Raw genomic sequence first — 19,343 nt, 5'->3', positions numbered from 1 at the left:
CTGCCACAGCCGTAAGTAACTTGTGTTGATACCTTGAGACTATAGACTTTATGGCTCCCTTAATTGATGCTATTGGTACTGGAAGGACTGGACCCATAATTGGGACACTTTGGGTTGTCTGCCGTCCAAGCCGACAGGTGAAATAAGAAATGAGATTTGAGAATATCACCCACACTTATTCGGACAACTAGTGCCGCATTTCCTGTTTCGTCAGGCCAGACTTTGTCAAGCTATTAATTGATTACCTGAGCGGCATTTTCCTCCTTTCTGACTTATAATTTGCAATAAGTTCAAGTTTGGAAGCCTTGTCAAATCGAACAGATACAAGTCAGACCCCATGGTTTCCGAGTGCTGACCAATCTCTCTATGCGTCATTGGGGTTCCAAGGGTCTCCTGAAAAGCAGATATATAAGACAGCTTGTTGTTGCCTAATCAGCCTTTGGACTCCTAGTTTGGATGACTCTGCATTCGAGATCTTGGGGGATCGGGATCGGGATCGGATTTAGAATTGGTATGAATATACCCGGTCGGCGTTAATAAACTTGATTGGCCTTGGAACCGACCGCCTGGGCGTACTTCGGTGTTCCATGCCCACTCGTCCTTTCCTCTAGACCCTTACCAATTATTGCCTACTCGGTCTCTAATACCCAAAGGCACATGTACTATTTCTGTTTTCTCCAAATGTTTGAATCAAAATCTGGAGAGTCCCTTGACAAGTGGATAAATAACTTTATTTTGCTTAGCCATGCCGATCCATTTGCTTCACGCCGATCTTACATATGTGCATGATACCCTTTTTGGGATACGCGCAAAGTCATCCCAAGGAGTTCTTAATATATTATAACAGCCATGAGTTGATGAATATATCATGGTATCTTATTGAATAATCTCAAAGGGTGGTTGTTCGCCTCAATCTTGATACCTATTACGTCAGCTGAAAGGATTTCTATCAAAAAGGAAAAACACGCAATGAATAAAGATAATCTATCAAATTGATCCGCCTATCATATCGATCTAAGAACATTGTTAGTCTTACTGAAGAGTCCCGAATTTTGATATCTATAGGATAGTGCCGATCACGTTTAGCAAGATCAGCCTGGTGTGCACTGTGGACCATTTGGTGTCCGACTGGGTGGGGCGAAGGGACCTTCAAAATATGTCTTCGTCTCCATTGCCACCTCGTCAAAGACCCATTGTATCGATTTAAAGGACCCTAGGAATATTTCTTGCGCCAGGGCTATTCTAGCCTTCACGGCCTCCCGATCAAAACAGCCGAAAAAGCTTGACATGAAGCTTGGCGAACTCCACTGATTGGTTCCATCGAAGGCGCGTGTCCGCTCTCCACAATAAAAGTTGACGACGCTAGCGCCGAGGATTACGCATGCTCCGCGCGCTATATTTAATCCCAATGGCGGAAATCGGGGCGCCCGCTTTCATTTCTGTTGTTCAAGAAAAATTCTCTAGACGATGCTCTGCCCTCTTACATTCTTTTCAAAAAATATCAGCGACGTCTACTCTGTACAACTTCTACCCGCTCCTGATTGGCAGACCCACTCCGATATCGTGAGGTGGCTTGCTGTTAGCGATGCATTTGCCTCGCCCCTGGCCTGTATTGAAGGGTCTCTTGATTACAATTCTCTTATCGGAGTCAGTGCTTGCGATCGATTTGGACATCAGTGATGAACGTACGTCAAATTTCTACTTTCTACTTCAAGTCCCCTCCCAATAAGGCTCACTTTCCATGCCCGTCCAATTTGAATCTGAGCAGGCTGACTGATCTGAATTGTTCCAATAGAATCTATTAAAGATGCCGCGAGTACTTCAGCCTACGCTATGATGACTTACTACAAAGGGAACGAGACCGGCCATATTCCTGGAGCTTTCGCAAGCAAATGGTGGGAGGGTGCAGCGCTATTCTTAGCACTTCTTCAATACTGGCACTTTACGGGAGACACAACCTATAATGATAATCTCCGTGTTGGATTGGAATGGCAAGCTGGTGACGATGATTATATGCCGACGAATTACAGTTCCTACCTTGTAAGACTTCAGCTTCCTAAGTAGAAGCGTTGGTGCTAACCGACGAGTGAAGGGAAATGATGATCAGATGTTCTGGGGCCTGGCCGCCATGACTGCCGCGGAGCTGAAATTCGCCGATGCTACAGATATTGGAGATGGTCACTCATGGCTCTCCCTTGCACAGGGTGTCTTCAACAGCCAGATCGATCGATGGGACACATCTACCTGCTCGGGTGGACTGCGGTGGCAAATTTGGACCTACGAGTCTGGCTACTTGATGAAAAATTCCATCTCCAATGGTGGCTTATTCCAGCTAGCAGCACGACTTGCACGATACACCGAGACTGAGAAATATGCCACCTGGGCCCAAAAGATTTGGGATTGGTCTGTCTCCTCACCCCTTCTCAGTAACACAACCTGGAATGTGGCCGATTCAACAGACACCACAAATGATTGTACCACTCAAGGTAATGATCAATGGTCCTATAATTATGGTACATACTTGATGGGTGCTGCTTACATGTATAACTATGTAAGTATCACTTTCCTGCTGCCATCTAGGAAGGAGTCTTCGGGATATACTCTCGTTCCATGTTATCTGGTTTCTCTTTTTCTGACCTGATATAGACAAATGGTAGCTCCGTTTGGCTCGAAGCAGTCAATGGTCTACTAAACAAAACCTTCGATCACTTCCTCAATGATGATATCCTGGAAGAAAAGCTATGTGAGCCATCAGAGGCCTGCAATGACAACGAGATTCTGTTCAAAGGACTGGTTTCCTCTTGGCTATCATTCACGGCTCTTTTGGTTCCATCAACCTATGATACTATTTTGCCGGTCCTCCAAACTTCTGCCCAGGGTGCAGCGAAATCATGCACAGGCCATGACAATAACACATGTGGAGTGCGTTGGTACCTGTCGACATATGATGGCTGGATAGGAATGGAGGAAGAAATTAGTGCCACGAATATCTTTGTCGCGAACTTGATTGCATTTGACAGTTCGGCTCCAGTGACAGCATCCACGGGTGGAAACAGTACGAGTGATCCCACCGCGGGAGAGAACGATACCACGACATCCACCACTGAGTCCGTGATTACGACGGGAGATCGGGCAGGTGCTGGAATATTAACCGTGGTGTTTGTCGCGGCCTGGGTTGGCGCAATGAGCTGGACAGTCTTAGGATGAGGCTATGCATTTTGGTTATTTGGAGTTATTTTTTCTCTTCTCTTCACAGGAGAACACAGTGTAACTTTGGTAAGCCTCCTGGATGGGGCCGGTTGCATATAAAATATCATTTCCGGAACGGAGTACATCTCTCTCTTTTTTTGGTTGGTAGATACAGTGTTCTCGTATTGATATGTACCATTGAGATCTCATGTTCATCGATTTTGTCAAGCCTGCACGCAGTACTGCTAAATAATCTAACTATGTTCGCGATTATCTTGTCCAGGACAATATTCGATGCTGAAACTTGATTATCCGAATGCCCGGCTTGCCGATTTACCCCATGTTGGTGCTCATTGAGAATTTGTCTTTGCATCAAGACATATGAAATGTCGTAGATAGTCACACAGGTAGACAGGCAATTGAAACTCGAAAGACCCAGACAGACTACACAATTAAAAAAATCATTCAGCTGAATACGATATAGAGGCCAACACTTTGAAATCGAATTATAGAAATTTGGCAAGGGTTTCTAGTCTAACAATTCGAAAGTGTTGAGACGAAAGACTGTATGGCTCATCTTCATCCAAAATTCTTCTTCCACGCCATTCTACCTATCGTCTCTCCCGCGGCCCAATCATAGATGGTAAAGTCATTTGTGGTGTTGAATGCAGACCTCAGGCCTGAAGTCCTGCCACCAGATTATCACCAAGATCCTTGATACTGGCCTCGAAGGTATCGCGATCGGCTCCATCCCAATCTGCACTAGTTCCAGGAACCGCATTTTGACCAATGAAACCAAGATAGAGTATATCATCTTGGTCATGTCCATTGTTGCCGTTAACATCGTCGTCGGGGAAGCACATTTGCGCAAGCGAGATAGAGGCTTCACCAGTAGAGTCCGCACCATTTGTATCACCCCAGATGCTGTAAAGCTAAAGTTATCAGCGAGGAAAATGATAATTTTCAGCAGATAGGACATACCACTTGGCTATTGCACACAACAGCCATTACGGATAGAGGCTCCATGCCAAATTGCTGAGGATTAAAGTCGTTGTTTCCGAATACCACGTATGGATGAACATTTGCATCTAGATCCGAGATACCATACTGACTCAACTGGTCCTTGAAAGCGGTCTCGTCTTGTCCAGTTTGATCTTCACCACAGTCACCTCCCTTGAAGTTCAGACCATCACAATCCACGTCCATGTTATTGTACTGACCGCCGTTAGCCTGACCATGGAGATAGATCACGCCGTCGATATCACCACAGTAAGCGAAGCTGTGAGAAGTACCACTAACTGCATCAGTGAAACCACCAGCAAGTATATTGTTGCATTTTCCTGCCTAAATCACGGTCAGACAAATACGCCTCATAAACAGTCAGCACAATGCTTACTTTGTGGTTGCCATAGATTTCTTGCAAGTTATGGGGTAAATTGTACGCTGATACTGTAGCAATTAAGAGCGCAGTAAGATCAAAGAGAAGCATTTTTCAGGCGGCAGGAAACTGGTCGATTCGCAGTTGAGTCTACAGTCGCCGGACATGCCGGCTACTTTATACGCCCAGGGCTCGCAAGAGGTTACCATATCAGGATTATGGATACTCGTCAAACAGAAGAGCCCTGACTGGGTGAATGGGGTGCAGTAGCGATGATCTCAGCATGACACTGTGATAGTTGGGAAAATCCGGATAATACCGAATAGGAATTGACCAGGGAGAAGCTGATGAGCATCTGGGTCAAGATTTTCAGACTGTTTCATCAAAATCATCATTATAAGAGAAAGATAGAGGAAATATTTTTGAAGGATAAAGATCTGGCTAGAGTAGGAAGACGGTAGATGTGCCTGAGTTTTATGGGTGTGGGGCCATATAAACAGCAAGGACTCAATCCCCTTTTCATTATTTTTCTCAATCTCTTCACGCCTTTGAGATCAGTGTAGAGATGGTTTTCGAGATCGCTCGATCGTGTTTACAACTTGGAGTTCATGTTGACCAATTTCCTAAAAGCGTGACCGCCAAACTGGGGGGTCGATCCCTCAAATCAATCACAGCGATGTAGATCATTCCACACCGTGCTCGCTTGAAAACTCACTGCAGACCAGTCTTTCCCCTTCAAATGTTCTTTAATCCCAACAATTTGCGCTCCATGAATGACAACACCTCAACTCTATCCTCTCAATAGTCTTCAGCATAGAAGAAGCACAAAGGCTGTATTGTTGGATTACCCATAGAAAACAGCCATCTTGGGGAATCGAATAATCGGTAGACAGGAAAAGACTGCCCCTCAAGCACTAATATTTGTTTACATGGCAAGATAAATGAACGACACTGGGATTGAAGCCAACGAAAAACAAACGAGAAGGAAATATCCACTTGCAGCCTCTTGGATTGCTTGTCAGTGGGCCCGTCGAAGCGCAAGCAAGTTGAGAGTAGATTGGCATAGCATAATTTGGGGGAATCGATGGGCTAATAGTCAATACTGAACATCGTTCAGTATTGACTTGGTCGGCCCTCCACGCCTTTCTCCAACTTTTTATTCATGAAATCAGCCTCTCAGGACAAATGTAGGTAAGCGTTTTCTGTTTTCAGAACAATCAAAAGATAACCCTTTCAAATGCTTCTTGGAGTCCCCTTGTTCCCAGCCATGTCTCGAGTGCCTGCATGTCGCCCCGATTGGCCCGCTGACCCCCTCGCTCTCCAAGCGAGTCCGTGATTTCTTCCATTCCTGAAAAGATCCTTTCAATATTGTCGGTCTGACGGAACCTTTCGCTGACCTTTTTCTGATGACTCGGGATATCACCCCATGAATGTGTCTTGATGAAACTCATATAGGCATCGATATCTGGCGATGTGCCTTCGAGACATAAAACACCTGGCTTCCCCGCCAGGACAAAGCCGGTCAAGGAGTACCCGGGTGCGAGATTGACCATGTCCTCTCTCTTTTTACGAGTTGACAGTGATGGAAAATAAAACCACACCCTCACAAGGGGCGATTTTGAGCTTTCTAATAGCCCCGACCCTTGAGACTCCATAGCCTGACACTGCTTGCTTTCAAGAAAACGGCCGGCCTCGCCTTGGATATATTCAAATGCCTCCATAGCGTCACCTTGAGGGATCGAGATAGCAATTTCAGCTACCTCGGCTTTGGTCATCCAGTCAGGTTGGCGGAGTGTATAGCGTAATGGCGGAGGCTGGTCGATTGTTTCGGGATCCTCGCATCGTAGCGGGACAGAAATACTGACTTGGATTGTCTTGTCGCCATCCGCAATTGATAGAGCAACGACGAGAGACATCGTCAAAGGAATACCGGATGGTGTAGACACTGGGTCCTGGCACCAATCCCGTAGAGTTTCGATACATTGCATCGTTGATTCGGCGATTTCCAGCTCTCCTGGCGATGGGAACATCGCGACCAGGAGGTCAATTATGGACAATTGGGACTCCATAATCTCCACCGGCAAAATAAAAAGTGTTTCGGAGGCCATTTTGAACTTTGAATATTATGAATGGAGCAATTTATGCTCTTGTAAATTTGATTGGACTCAATTATTCAGAATGATGTGGGGTTGAAAATTGAAGTTGTGTGCGTGCGGGCGTCAGATGGGTAAGCTGGATGGGAAACCCTTTCCCAAACATTAGAATGTTGAAATTATAGGTCTATCGGGGTATTGATTTCACTAGTGCTCAGATGCGTGACCAAAGGAGAGGATCATCATGGCCTCAATTGATTGTGCGCCAACTTGCACTGAATTTTCCCCGTCGGAGTCTTCATCGGCCCCACCGCCCTGAAGTGGGCAAACAGGACAAGTCTCGGTGGAAAAAGGACACCATGAGCGCTAACGTTTGATTTTGAATATATCCCAGAGAGGTGCAGTTTCTACTTGATCTCGTCCGGTTAGAACAATACCGTGCTCGTCAAAGATCCCACTGTCGAGGCTTGGATAATATGCATGCTCAATTATACGCAGCTTACGAAGTTACAAGCCCGATCTTAGCAGTCTTCCCCGCTCTTAGCTTCTCGATGGCTAACAACTCATCTGATTATATGAAACTCATCCAACAAGAAGTTGAAAGGGCCATTTTTGGAGCCAGGGAAGCCAGTGGATAATACTAAGGCTTAGTCAAGTCAGAGAGATTGGACCTCTTGGCTCATTCTGGCCAGTCGTGGTTTTTACGAACGAGGCGGACAATTTCATCTCCAATTTACATCTTCTGTAAGGTAGTTTATACGATTACCAAGCCCCAGTAGTCCAAATCCCTTCATTTCAGATAGAGCAATGACGTCATTAGAGCCTAGTACAAATCTATCACGAGGTCCAGGAAAGTAGGCGGCCTTCGTTCTTCAGATCCTTATTCCTTTTCAGGGACCAACAGGAGTCGTAAGCGAGGTCCATCTCTAAGAACCCATAAAGTGCAACAAAACGAGCTACATGTTTGAATAATTGTGAATGGTGGGACCGATTAGAAAGGATCATGATGAAAGCTGACGCGGCACAAAGCAGAGAGTACAGAAGTACGCCAAGGAACTGGAAGAACTCTTTCCCGTTTCAACCGTCCTTGGCAACGCCCAACAGCTATCTATACACGGGGGGTTGAGCATAAAATTGAGAAGATTGGAGTTGGTGACGTGGGAAATAATTGGTGAGGAAAGTCAGTTTCCCGAAGGCTGCATTCACATCCTTCGATCAAGACTCTTCCGCTTTGCCGCCCGGTGTTGCAATAAATGGTCTTACGGTCGCGTGGTGCTGTGTGGAAATGCGGCGGGGTAGAAAGAAACAGGTTATATGCGTAGTACTTGTGATGTAACTGCCGACATTCTTACCATCTTATGCTCCTCTAAATCGATGAAAATTCCGATGAAGATTCCGTAATTTCTACTTATACGTCAGTCGAACTCGCGTGTATTCGCCTGTGCATTGATTTTTCCAATTTCCCCCCGTCACAAAGAAAAAACGCAGAGATCACGCAAGAATGCCCCTCCAAACATACCACCATATCGCCTCTGCCAAGGGCCTCTCAAGTATCACGACTTTGATTGTGGGAACTCAAGAAGCTGTTCTAATAGATCCTCCCTTCCTGATCCCGGATGCCCAGGCTGTCGTGACCTGGATTCAATCCACAACTAATGTTCCCCTCAAAAGCGTATTTGTAACGCATCATCACCCAGATCACTTCTTTTCGGCAAATCCTATTCTTGACGCTTTTCCTACTGCCACTTTCTATGCCGCGCCCTACGTGCTCGCAGGAATCAACCGCGAGTATGATGAAAAAGTCAAGTACTGGCCGACTATCTACGGAAAGGAGAATGTTCCAGAAACACCTCGAAAACCAGAAGAATTCAACTTCAGCTTTTTCTTGTTGCAGGGCAACCTCGATAGCCCTGTCATACTTTTAGGCCCACTCCAAGGTGATTCTGTGGATCATACGGTATTCTGGATGCCTACCGAGAGAACACTCATCTGTGGGGACACGGTCTACGGAAGAAGCATGCATGTTTGGTAGGTCAACATTATGATCTGGTTCACTAAGAGGAAGCTAACAATATCTTAAGGGTGGAAGAGGTTGAAACACCGGCTTTGCTTCAAGCATGGATCCAGACCTTGGAGCTTATCACGGCCCTACAGCCTATCAAGCTTATTCCTGGACATATGGAGGCCGGATGGGATTTGGACGCGAAAGCCGACCTTGCCCACACAAAGCAGTATCTTGGTTTGTTTGGAGAGAAAGTGACTTATGCTCCCACCAAATCGCAAGTGAACGAACTGTTCGAATACTTCAAGAATGCATTTCCGCAGTGCACGCAAAATTTGGACTTCTTCTTGGGTCACTTGTCGAATCAATTTGGCGAAGGTGGACAGGTCTGGGAGGAGAATAAGCATCATGCAGTGGATAAGCGTACTTTGAAAGGTCTGAATGGTTATTTGTTTTAGATTACGCTTTATCTTGGCGGATGTGAGGGGACAGCGAACAAGAAGAAGGGGCCAGTCGTTTAATTCGTACATGAGTCAGAATTCAATTGCTGTGACGCCTGACCATATAGTCGGTGCCAATACCTGGGCCACTGGGATGGCAAAGAAGAGCAGGCAAGGGGAACATTTGATGGACCGCAAAAAGTCGCATGGGAATGATCTGCTTTTCTCAATTTCTTGTCCAGACTCAAGTTTCCCCACACAAATGGCGGGGCAAGAGCTCGAATTGTAAGTTAAAGAACAGACGGGGTTCTCTCTTAACTTGAGAGTGAAAGAATGTGGTATAACTTCTTCGTCGTCATGTATTTGTTTTCCGGCGATGATCCCCAAACCATGCTCTTATTGGAATCATTCTTGCGAATCTTCTCCACTGGCCGCTCATTTCATCTAAAAGCGAGCCTTGGGTGGGCAGCCGACGGAAGGTTGCTCAGTATTTCAAGCTTCAGAAACACAGCTGGTTTCTATCGCAAAAGTTTTTACACGCGCAGAATACTACGGTCGGAGATCTAAGTAAATAAAATGGCAGGAGGCTGAAGAGCGAGAGGCGCAAGAAAAGGAGCGCAGTCAAAGATCCACATTCTTGCAGAAATTATACGCTTCTCCCACAACCTACTCTCTCGATCTTTAAAAGTCGAAATTCCCCCCCGCTCGATAACCGGGATCATAACCTCTCCTTCTGGAAGATACTACCCACTGCGATTAGAACCATGGATAGATTGCTTAGTGTAATAGCAAGATGTCTATGGTTCGGTTTGCCTCTACCTTCAACCAGCTAATGGAGCTAGACCACATTAATTGAATCCCCTAATCGCTCTTGCAGAAGATGCTACTCGATTCTCTCTTCCGCCCATTCGTGATGAATAAGGCATTGATGGAAGACCAAAAATACGGACAAGTGATTCGATCATATCAAGTTTATGGGAAAATTGTCGACAGCCAGGACGCTAAAGGTACACTGGATGTGCCAATTACCCTTTTTTAAACGGCACTAGTATTGGTCACAGAAACATTGATATCTTTGAGATACCGATTTCTGTCACCGAGGTTTGGATCAAGACAACCTCTGTTGGACAATTTGGCTCTGGCTATGTATAATTATGGCACGTTGACCTCGGAAGAAGGCCGAATGTGTGCTAGAAAAAGGAAGCCAGCAATAGAAAGATCGATGAAGAGAGAAGAAGAAGAAGATGATGATGATGATATTCTATTAACCTGATGCTGCCTAGCTAGAATCGCAGTGGCAATGCAGGCGCTTCGTCCGTCCGAAGCAAGAATATGCCCAACGCCGTAACCCACGCAGTAAAGAGTGACTATGCACAAAGGAAATAGGTATCGCGCTACCACACAGGTGTAAATGAAGCCGAAATGAAGCCGAAATGAAGCCGAAATGAAGCCGAAATGCCAAATAAAGTAAAAACCCGCTAAAAGAACGTCGCAATCGCTATGCAATATGCTTTGATATCCCCGATATCCTCCTGTACATCCCCCTCTGCATTTGTCAACTCCCTCCTGCCCTGCTGGCAACAGCACACCCCGCTTCGATCGATTGTGTTGTGTTGTATTTTCGCTGTCGTCGTGGTCGACATCTCAGTTGTCGCTCACTTCGTTGTTGGATACACAGCGTCTTCACCCCTTGCCCATTCCGGTCATTCCCGGTGTGTTGGTTCAGTGTCTTTCTCGGGTTCAACGTCGCATTGGCGAAATTGTCCGAGAAGGCCAGTTGATAACATGAATTCGGCGACGTAGCGAATCGCCTGCGGGTGAGACATGATGGCCTCATAATCCGTCCATTTCCCACTGTCCAGGTCCGTCCTCTTAACCTTTTCTATGAATGTCTTCCGTAGATCCACGTACAACGGACACTGCAGGAGGACATGCCTAGAGAAGAAGATGGAACCTTGGAAAGAATTGGGAATGGAGCCTTTTAGCCTGATGGTCTTAATGGTCTTATTATGGTTACCACGACAATAAACATGCACGGAGACTCCAAACGATAAAAGTTTCATCACCATTGTCAGAAAAGGCCAGATCCCTCCGATGCGGAACATGGCAGTGGGATGACGTGGTAATGTCTCACTCGCCGGCTTTGGAAGCTCCGAAGCGCGACAAGTAGAAATCTTATGGAATAAAGATTGATGCCCTGGTATTAATTGATAAATGTGGTCGCTGCGCGCAAGGAATTCGAGGAAATTAGCGTTTGCAGTCACACAACATGTTGAAAAATTCTATATTTCTTTCGTAAAAGCTTCACCCAGACCTTCGGCTACATGTCCAAAGCTCCTTCAGTGCTACCGTTTCCCAATTGTTCTATTCTCAAAAAATAATCGTAAGCTTTCAACACCCGTGAGAAGGAAGCATATACGGCAACTATCGAAATAGGAAGATAGAAGCAGAGACAACATTATTTCAAAGTAAGACGATATTATTGCTTACATTAGTCAAGCACCGTTCTCTGAAAATCGTTCAAATGGGCCTTTATAGCGAAGAAAAATAATTGTCAAAAAGTAACCAAGTGCCACAACTCCAGCAACCACGCTGTATGCAACAACGGCCCCAGTTGGAGCAAATGGCGTACCGATTCCTGTGAGGCGGAAGCCAAGACCCCCGTTTATGATACCAAGAGTAACGATAACACGTCCAAACCACTGGTGCAAATAACCAAACAATCCCTTCTTTCTGGCCTTGCAAAAATACCAGTGCTGGAGAAGGCCCATAGCAGGCTGGAAAAGAATAAGGGACGGAACGATCACCATCCCTATGACTGGGTGGTATTCACCGATCAATTCCAGTTCTGTTGCCATAGAAATTCCAAGGCCAAGGCCAGCAATTGCAAGAGTAAGAGTAAAGAGCTGCAAATATGCGTGAATCCAAAGCATTTTTGACGATGGAAAGACATGAAGGACTAGTGCAAATGAAGGGAAAAGAACAACAAATACAGTGATCATGATAATGGCATGGGCAATTCTTTTCTTATGAATGGGGGGAGAGTTATCGGATAATACAGACTGTCCTGAGCTAGTGGCTGTACCAGATGTGGTGAGGAATGGGTTGTTGGATTTGCCACCAGTAGCTTTTTGAAGGTTTAGCGCTGCAATTCCTGAAGCATCATGTATACTGATAGTTTCTGACAAGCTGTTGCTATCGAGTGGGTTCCCGTATTTGAAAGCCCAGACCCATGGGCTAGACGAGCTTGTTGTATCTTCATGCCCACCAGGCCAGGTGATGCAACTATCACACCGGATATTTGCAGTGATAATGCCATTACTGATTCCACTGCCGTCCAACACAGAAAGACGGGCTTTGGGGTTATGAAGCGGTTCCACATGCTCCACGCCTAACCGGGGAGAGACAGTGACATTATTGCCGTTGGCATTTGCATAAACAACAAATATATTTGCTCCTTGCATTCGGGATCCCTGACCCCATGCAAACCACTGAAGGTTGCGTGTGGATTTCAATTGGAAGTAAATGGGGCCTAAGCCAGAGGTAGCAGTTTGTTGAGGGATATTAACGGCATACGTTATATCATCCTGACCTGCAGGTGTAAAAGTCTGCAATTGGGCGATGGTAAGGATCATGCAGGAAAGCCAACAATAGCAGGATAACATATACATTTTCAGAGATGATGTGATGGATTGAATAGATGAAGGCCCTCCCTGAAGTGTGGAAGAAGAAATAATGATAATATTTTGAAATGAGAATGTAAGCAAATTCATCATTTCCATGCACATGTGTCATGTTGTATTATATTGATTTTAACTTTATTCATTTAAACTAGTGCATGGTGACGATTATAATTTAAGTTTGTAGATCACCTAACTCGACTATCATCGTTATACCTTTAGAGGTAAAAGAACCATATAACTGGAACCCGATAGGATGGATAAATCGGGGCTTTTAGCATTTGCCACTAACCTTGAACATATTCCATGATGATGTACTCTACATGCTAATGTGTAACTAACTTGACATCGTTGCAGAGAATCCAGCAGCCTGCACGAAATGATCGAGGAATTTGATTAAATGTTGTATTTTAACTTAGCTCGAGTTATCTTGAAAAATTTCCCCTCTTTTACGGAGTAGACCGTTGAATGGTGGCAACCTGCTACCCGTAGTTTTTGTGCCCCTGATTGGGTGTACAGTATGCGAGAGGATCCACAACCAATATCTTTCAGTTGCTGTTTTCAGGTCACCACTCAAACTTCTTAATAAAACTAGACTCTGACAGTCCTTGAAGAGGTTTACTCGAAAGGTGTGCGAAATAGGCGTAGCGGCTCTCGTGTCCAATTCTGGCTTATATTGCTGCAATTATCACGTCAATACGAGGACCAGCAGTGATGACATACGTAAGTTTCAGCACTGCCTTATTCATAATGAAGGAGTCATTTCTTACACAAGTAAGATAACGAATACGGGTACGAGGAGTAGAACGTGGTGCGATGGTAGTGAGGAGTGAGTGGTGACGAAGGAGGTGTTCGTATGGGTTGGTGCCTTAGGCACCGGCCCAATTGGGGCTTTTTCCCACTTTCTCAATGCACATAGCCACTTCCTGTCGGTATGCATACTCGGTTCCTTTCCCCCCACGCGGATATATCTCCTAAAGGAAAAAGGTGATTGAAAGCCTGTTGCCTTTTTATGTAATAAACAAGTCATACGCCAGCCACATATAAAGCAAGTCGAAAAGACAAGACTAGATCATACTGTAATTGGAACTGGTGACGAAGGAAGAAGGTAGTTATAGCTGGAATAGGGTTTATTTGAAAGCAGAAAGGGCATTCCATCTCGAATCCTCGAATCGAATATAACCAGGAGCAATGCTCTAGACTTTCCATTATGATGTTGGCGATGATATCTAAACTTGTTTTTCACAGCTTTATCCAAGCGGAAATCACCAATCAAGCTATAATAAAGTAAAGACTTATCATGAGATGTTATTTAATCCGTATGTGGCATATTGTGTCCCGGCTGTGTTCGACCTTGCCAAGAATTGGCTTACCTGTTTTTGGATCAGCAATGAGGTCTAATCCGTATCTAGATAATGGTCATATCTATTTCATATTGAAAATTTCCTGGCATCCTCATATAAAAGAGGGTGATAACTCCATCTGGAGAGACTAGCCACCCTACGAATCATTTATCTAGTGTGTTTGAAAAAAATGGCTAGTATATCGAAGTTAATTCTTGTTCTATTCTGGCTTTCAGGGATCAACGCCCAGTATGGGGGAGGCCAAAGCAATACTACGACGACATCAGTATCATCATCGGTTACCAAATCAAGTTCATCAACTTCACTCTCAGCCACAAAAAGTGTGCAATCTGTTGATGTAGGGGAGGATGGCTTTACCTTTTCCCCAGATACACTCACTGCATCAGCTGGTGATAAAATCGAGTATGTTAAATTGAAAAAAATATTCTCCAGAATCAGAATACTAATTTGTTTTAGGTTTCACTTCTATCCGGGAAATCATTCAGTGACTCAGGCGGCCTTTGCAAAGCCCTGCCAACCATTGAACAATACAAGTATCTTCAGTGGATTCGTACCGGCTACAAGCGGTGAATCAGTATGATTTGGAACCCATCACTGGAAGGAAAATTAATACTGACGGCGATTTCGCCCAATGTAGAAAACCGTCTTTACCGTTGTTGTCAATGACACAAATCCTATATGGTTATACTGTGCTCAGATTGGACACTGTCAGGCTGGTATGGTTGCTGTAATTAACCCGCCGTAAGTATTCTATATTCATCGTCAAATTTGGGATTTGAAATTTACTAAATATATAATTTGCTTTTTTTAGAAACCAGGACGCTCTTTCGATGTTCAAGGCAGCAGCGGCAAAAGTAAGCGAGAGTTCTGAGCCATCGGCCGTACAAGGTGGGACACTAGGAGTACCGCGCAATTCATCCACATCGACAAGCAGCAGTTCTACAAACAGATCTACAAGCGGTTCTACAAGCAGTTCAAGTAGCAGTTCAAGCAGCAGTTCCGGCAGCACATCTTCGAGTACGCCCACCAGCAGTTTGAATTCAAGCAGCACATCCTCACGCAGCTCCAGCCCCAGCAGCACCTCCACGGGTAGCCCAAGTTTAAGCCAAGGAAACACCTTGTACACCTGGAATGACGCGAGTATAGCTCTGACCTTATCGGCAATTGTAGGTATGCTCATGCATTAGGTCCAACTTTTGTGTTCGAGGCTATGATTGAATGGATTTGGCCGGAATCGATTTGTGAAGCAAATCGAGTTCCGTTTGGTACATCATCGTCTCGCTGCTCTCTTAACAAAATTATTCCGGTTGTTGAACATTCTTTCTGTCGAAGGAAATTCTTTGCAAAATTTTCGGGTATTCCAGGACAAATAGTAAAGCCAGCCGTGAAATCTCTATTTCAAGCAATGAAAGATATCACTCCGAGTCAATTTCACATATCACCTCAATGTACAGTCAAAAAATTAAAATCAGCACTGAGAGAAGTTCCAAGCCTGATATTCAAGTCACATTATGAGATGATTATTGGGGGTAAAAAAAAGACCGACGGCTGTTGAATATTTATCATTGATGAGGCTTGGACATCATAATATCCACGGTGTTTGCGGCCGAGATATGAGTGGATAGTGGCTGTGTCTACCCGATCATGCAGTTTCCAAGCTCCACCAATTGTCAACTGAGTGAAAATATAGGTGCACTGCCGCCACAAGTAAATGTCGACGGCTGATACTGTCGTCCAGGGAAGAGCAGATGCTATATGGTAGCGTGGAAACAGACGAAAAAAACAAGTCTGTATTTCGAGAGGAATGGAGAAGGAAGGAAGAGCGAGAGATCTAGTTAAGACATGCACCCGCTAGAGCAGACGGAAAAAGTTACGTGACCCCATAGTCTAATAGTAGCCATCTGAGCATTTATTCCAATGAGGTTGACAATTATTTTTTCGGTTTAGGAATACTTTTGAGTGCGTGTGTATATGAAGAGCCTCATACTGGTTGTCGACACCGAAGGAAATTCAGATACTATACATGCCGCCCACGGACCTGGGAAAGATAGTGCCATAGAGCTATCTAGAAGGTCGCGCACCTGGGATTTCAAGAAGTTTTCCTTAGTCTTCACGCATCCTTCACGAATCGTGAGTCGATTTTCACTTTCGAGTAATTTTCGTTTTGATTTACTGTGCAAGCCAATCGAGATGGGTTCCCAGAAAAACCCGAGCTTTGTGGTCGGAGACCATGAGGCCTTCATGGAGTTCGCTCTCATTCAAGAACGAAGATCACCGCCAGCTATGAAACAATTTTGCGTCAGAACCATACTTGTAGATGCCGCCACTGGCACAGTACTCTTGACAGGGTACTCACTTGAATACCTGAGAGATTATGAGGGCGACCTAGGCACGACACACGCAGAGCGGTCTTGTTTTGTCAGGATCGCGGATGAGCACCAAGTTCCTGAAGAACGAATCCACGAGGTCCTTTTTGCCAATACTGTGCTATATAAAACGACTGTGCTATATAAAACGACTGTGCTATATAAAACGATGAAAATATGTAACGAGAGGCTCAGTGCCAATAATAAATGTTTAACCAGGATCCTGAAGCTCGGGAGCGGCATCAAAACTATCTGTAGGAATCAACGAGCCGGAAACATAATGGCAGACAACAAAGAGTGGAAGCTTGAGGTATCAACGTCGTGTTCCCTGTGGAACATTAGCATAGCAAAATCACCAAGGTCTCACTGGCTGGGCACTCAGACTACAGATTTGACTGATTATCGATATCAGACGGATCTCTTTTTGGAACCACTCGGGCGGTCCGATCAGCCACGTAGCACCAGTTTCTTTCAGCCATCATTACTCTTTATTATTTTCCTTTTTTTTTCACTTTTTCCATCTTATTGATTGTGGTTACTAAGGGGCGACGCTGGGCCCGACCCCATATACCCAATATACCAAAATTAAGCCATAGCCAGTCTGGTAACCTCTACATGCTGGGAAATATTTCGCGGGATACCTATATTAAGCCTTAGCCTCTTATAGTGTTAATCCCTGGGACATAATATGATAAGCAGAGTCTCACTAAAATTTACAAAGTAGTAAGCGAAGTTTGCACCGAGTGTAAGCGAACCACATACCCGTATATTCCACAAATAAGAGTATCCGATAGCAAGTTGGTTATTAGTGTTTTGGAACTAAATGAAGGCTCTAGCCTATTCTCAAATAGACGGGTACGTGCAAACAAAAGAGATACCACGTTAAGCCCCACTTCATTAAGGCCCCTTATCCCCACACCGCAGGACAGACCCACGATCAGCGAATTAAACAGGCATGGGGAGGGGATTTATTCATGGGGACCTGGAAACATGATATTTTTTATCCGAGGTAGATGAAAATGCTAGCTAAAAAGTCGTAAGTAGTTCAGGGCCCTTTGCTACTAAGTCTCTCATTGAGAAAATGGGAAGCATTCCCTGACTTAAAGCAATCAGGCGCGAGTTATGCATGGTACAGTGGCTAGGCTCACGTTAGTAAGGCTTGGCACTCAGCGCAGGAGTAATATTTTAGTGAAAGACTACAGGTCTGCTGACAGGTTGCTACGATGCATGTCTTCGCCACTATTTCCCAGGCAGACTTAACTTACGGCTTAGAGGCTTGGGGCTCGCTAGAAGTGATGTTTTCTTAAAAAAAATTAAATAGTTACCCCATATTCCAATCTCGGGTTAGCTGCATATCTGTACGTGATGGCATTGGTGGGGGCAAATCCCCACATTGTTCTCTAGTCAGCTTTTCCCTCCCCCACCAACCCTATCTAGGTGCGTGAATGCTCTTGCGTTTCCTTTCCTCCGTGTAATGCCCAGCTCATTCCACAATCCAGACCAAGCGCCAAGGCCCAAAGTTCCGAGCCATGCTGACAGGTAGATTATCTCACTGCTCTCAAGACCCTGAATGTGCGCCCTGCAGTGCGTCGGGCCCTAGTGGATACCGAGCCAAGCATTTCGATTATTTCAATGGTTCTCGATAATATCATTTAGCCGATACCGCTCAATAGGACTCGACATTATTACGGGCTACCCTCTGGAACCTATTAATGTCTATGTCTTAGTAAAAAGCTCCCTTTCTATCCGAAACAGTTATGTGTTCTAGGATTATTTATCCGCACATAGAAACTCAGGGGCAATGTAAACGTAAACGGAATAAGGCCTCCCTTTCTTGGAATTCTCCAAGTCTTACTGGCGGTTACGACAAATACACAAGAATACATCAAGTCACTTTAGAAGACTCATACGCCAAGACACAGATGTCAGATCACAGATAAATCCGTTTTGTGAGAAATCTCCTTGTAAGATGAGACTTATGTGCGAAGTCTACTTTCTCAGTGGGTTATTCTCTGATTCATTCTCGCACCTTGGAAACATGAAGATTCGTTCGAAGACCCTCTGTTGTCCTTCGTCAATGCGTCGCACCCCAAGAGGATACGGTGGCTTGCCATTTCGGCATACCGGTATCGCTGATGCCGATGCAATGTTTCTGTAGGTTTATTGCTGGGAGTGGATCTGAGGTAATAGCGCACAATTCAGGAAGTTATACGTATTGAAAAGACACGCGAGAAAACAACAATGGGTATTTTCTTACTAATTTACTTGCTCAGGGTGCATTTGGTATTGATTATAATTTTCGTAGATTCCCGAGCGTTTCTGAACGCTTCTGCACGCTTCTGGCGATTTTGCAATCCCAGAGAAACAGATCTGCAGTGGAATATAGCAGTCCATGATGGACCGAATCACACTGTCTTACCTGCAGTAGGGCCTCTCGGGGGGTTTCAGGTGGGCTGGGGATGTGGGCCGGTTTGAATGATTTGCCGGGCCGAGCGGGAATAGTAGCGAATGAACTCCACTGTTACTGTCAGAATTGATCAGTGAGACGGTCGGATTCTTTATTGCATTTCGTGAGAGATACCCAACTTCCCAATACACCTTTAGCCTACGATATACACATTTATCGATCTTAAACACCCTTCAAATATAAATAATAGAAGACTCATGACATCGTGCCAATTTAGAAGGTGTGGTAAATGATCATGATGTTAGTAGTAGGGCATATATTCTCATTTGTTGCAATACACGTGTCAAAGGTTCAAGCATAATATTTACCCGAGGAGCAACCTCCGTATATTCATCATATCCGGTCACCGCTTTACCTTGGCCCC

At 44.9% G+C, this 19,343-nt stretch overlaps 6 protein-coding genes across 6 annotated transcripts; 3 read left to right on the top strand and 3 right to left on the bottom strand.

Moving 5' to 3' along the window:
- Positions 1–1,585: 1,585 nt before the first annotated feature.
- N7520_002087 (glycoside hydrolase family 76 protein) lies at positions 1,586–3,207 on the top strand (the record flags this gene model as incomplete). The annotated part of the gene is made up of 4 exons (XM_057136022.1): positions 1,586–1,685; positions 1,796–2,040; positions 2,093–2,551; positions 2,647–3,207. The coding sequence occupies 4 exons, from the start codon at positions 1,586–1,588 to the stop codon at positions 3,205–3,207; spliced, it is 1,365 nt and encodes a 454-aa protein (XP_056998708.1).
- A 656-nt stretch (positions 3,208–3,863) lies between these two features.
- On the bottom strand, positions 3,864–4,678 carry N7520_002086 (glycoside hydrolase family 75 protein; the record flags this gene model as incomplete). Its single annotated transcript, XM_057136021.1, has 3 exons — positions 3,864–4,121; positions 4,171–4,533; positions 4,586–4,678. The coding sequence occupies 3 exons, from the start codon at positions 4,676–4,678 to the stop codon at positions 3,864–3,866; spliced, it is 714 nt and encodes a 237-aa protein (XP_056998707.1).
- Positions 4,679–5,784: 1,106 nt separating this feature from the next.
- N7520_002085 (DUF1115 domain protein) lies at positions 5,785–6,675 on the bottom strand (the record flags this gene model as incomplete). Its single annotated transcript, XM_057136020.1, has 1 exon — positions 5,785–6,675. The coding sequence occupies one exon, from the start codon at positions 6,673–6,675 to the stop codon at positions 5,785–5,787; it is 891 nt and encodes a 296-aa protein (XP_056998706.1).
- Positions 6,676–8,161: 1,486 nt separating this feature from the next.
- N7520_002084 (MBL fold metallo-hydrolase) lies at positions 8,162–9,120 on the top strand (the record flags this gene model as incomplete). Its single annotated transcript, XM_057136019.1, has 2 exons — positions 8,162–8,688; positions 8,742–9,120. The coding sequence occupies 2 exons, from the start codon at positions 8,162–8,164 to the stop codon at positions 9,118–9,120; spliced, it is 906 nt and encodes a 301-aa protein (XP_056998705.1).
- A 2,477-nt stretch (positions 9,121–11,597) lies between these two features.
- On the bottom strand, positions 11,598–12,737 carry N7520_002083 (cytochrome and DOMON domain-containing protein; the record flags this gene model as incomplete). The annotated part of the gene is made up of 1 exon (XM_057136018.1): positions 11,598–12,737. One exon carries the CDS (start codon positions 12,735–12,737, stop codon positions 11,598–11,600), a length of 1,140 nt encoding a protein of 379 aa, XP_056998704.1.
- Positions 12,738–14,315: 1,578 nt separating this feature from the next.
- Positions 14,316–15,333, top strand: N7520_002082 (cupredoxin domain-containing protein; the record flags this gene model as incomplete). The annotated part of the gene is made up of 4 exons (XM_057136017.1): positions 14,316–14,548; positions 14,603–14,720; positions 14,784–14,887; positions 14,958–15,333. The coding sequence occupies 4 exons, from the start codon at positions 14,316–14,318 to the stop codon at positions 15,331–15,333; spliced, it is 831 nt and encodes a 276-aa protein (XP_056998703.1).
- Between the last annotated feature and the right edge of the window lie 4,010 nt (positions 15,334–19,343).

This window comes from Penicillium odoratum (genome assembly GCF_028828045.1).
Source record: "Penicillium odoratum strain IBT 22623 chromosome Unknown utg000002l_segment0_segment0, whole genome shotgun sequence".
Taxonomy (NCBI): Eukaryota; Fungi; Ascomycota; class Eurotiomycetes; order Eurotiales; family Aspergillaceae; genus Penicillium; species Penicillium odoratum.
The sequence above is the reverse complement of the archived record's forward strand: the minus strand, read 5'-3'. Positions and strand labels throughout refer to the sequence as shown.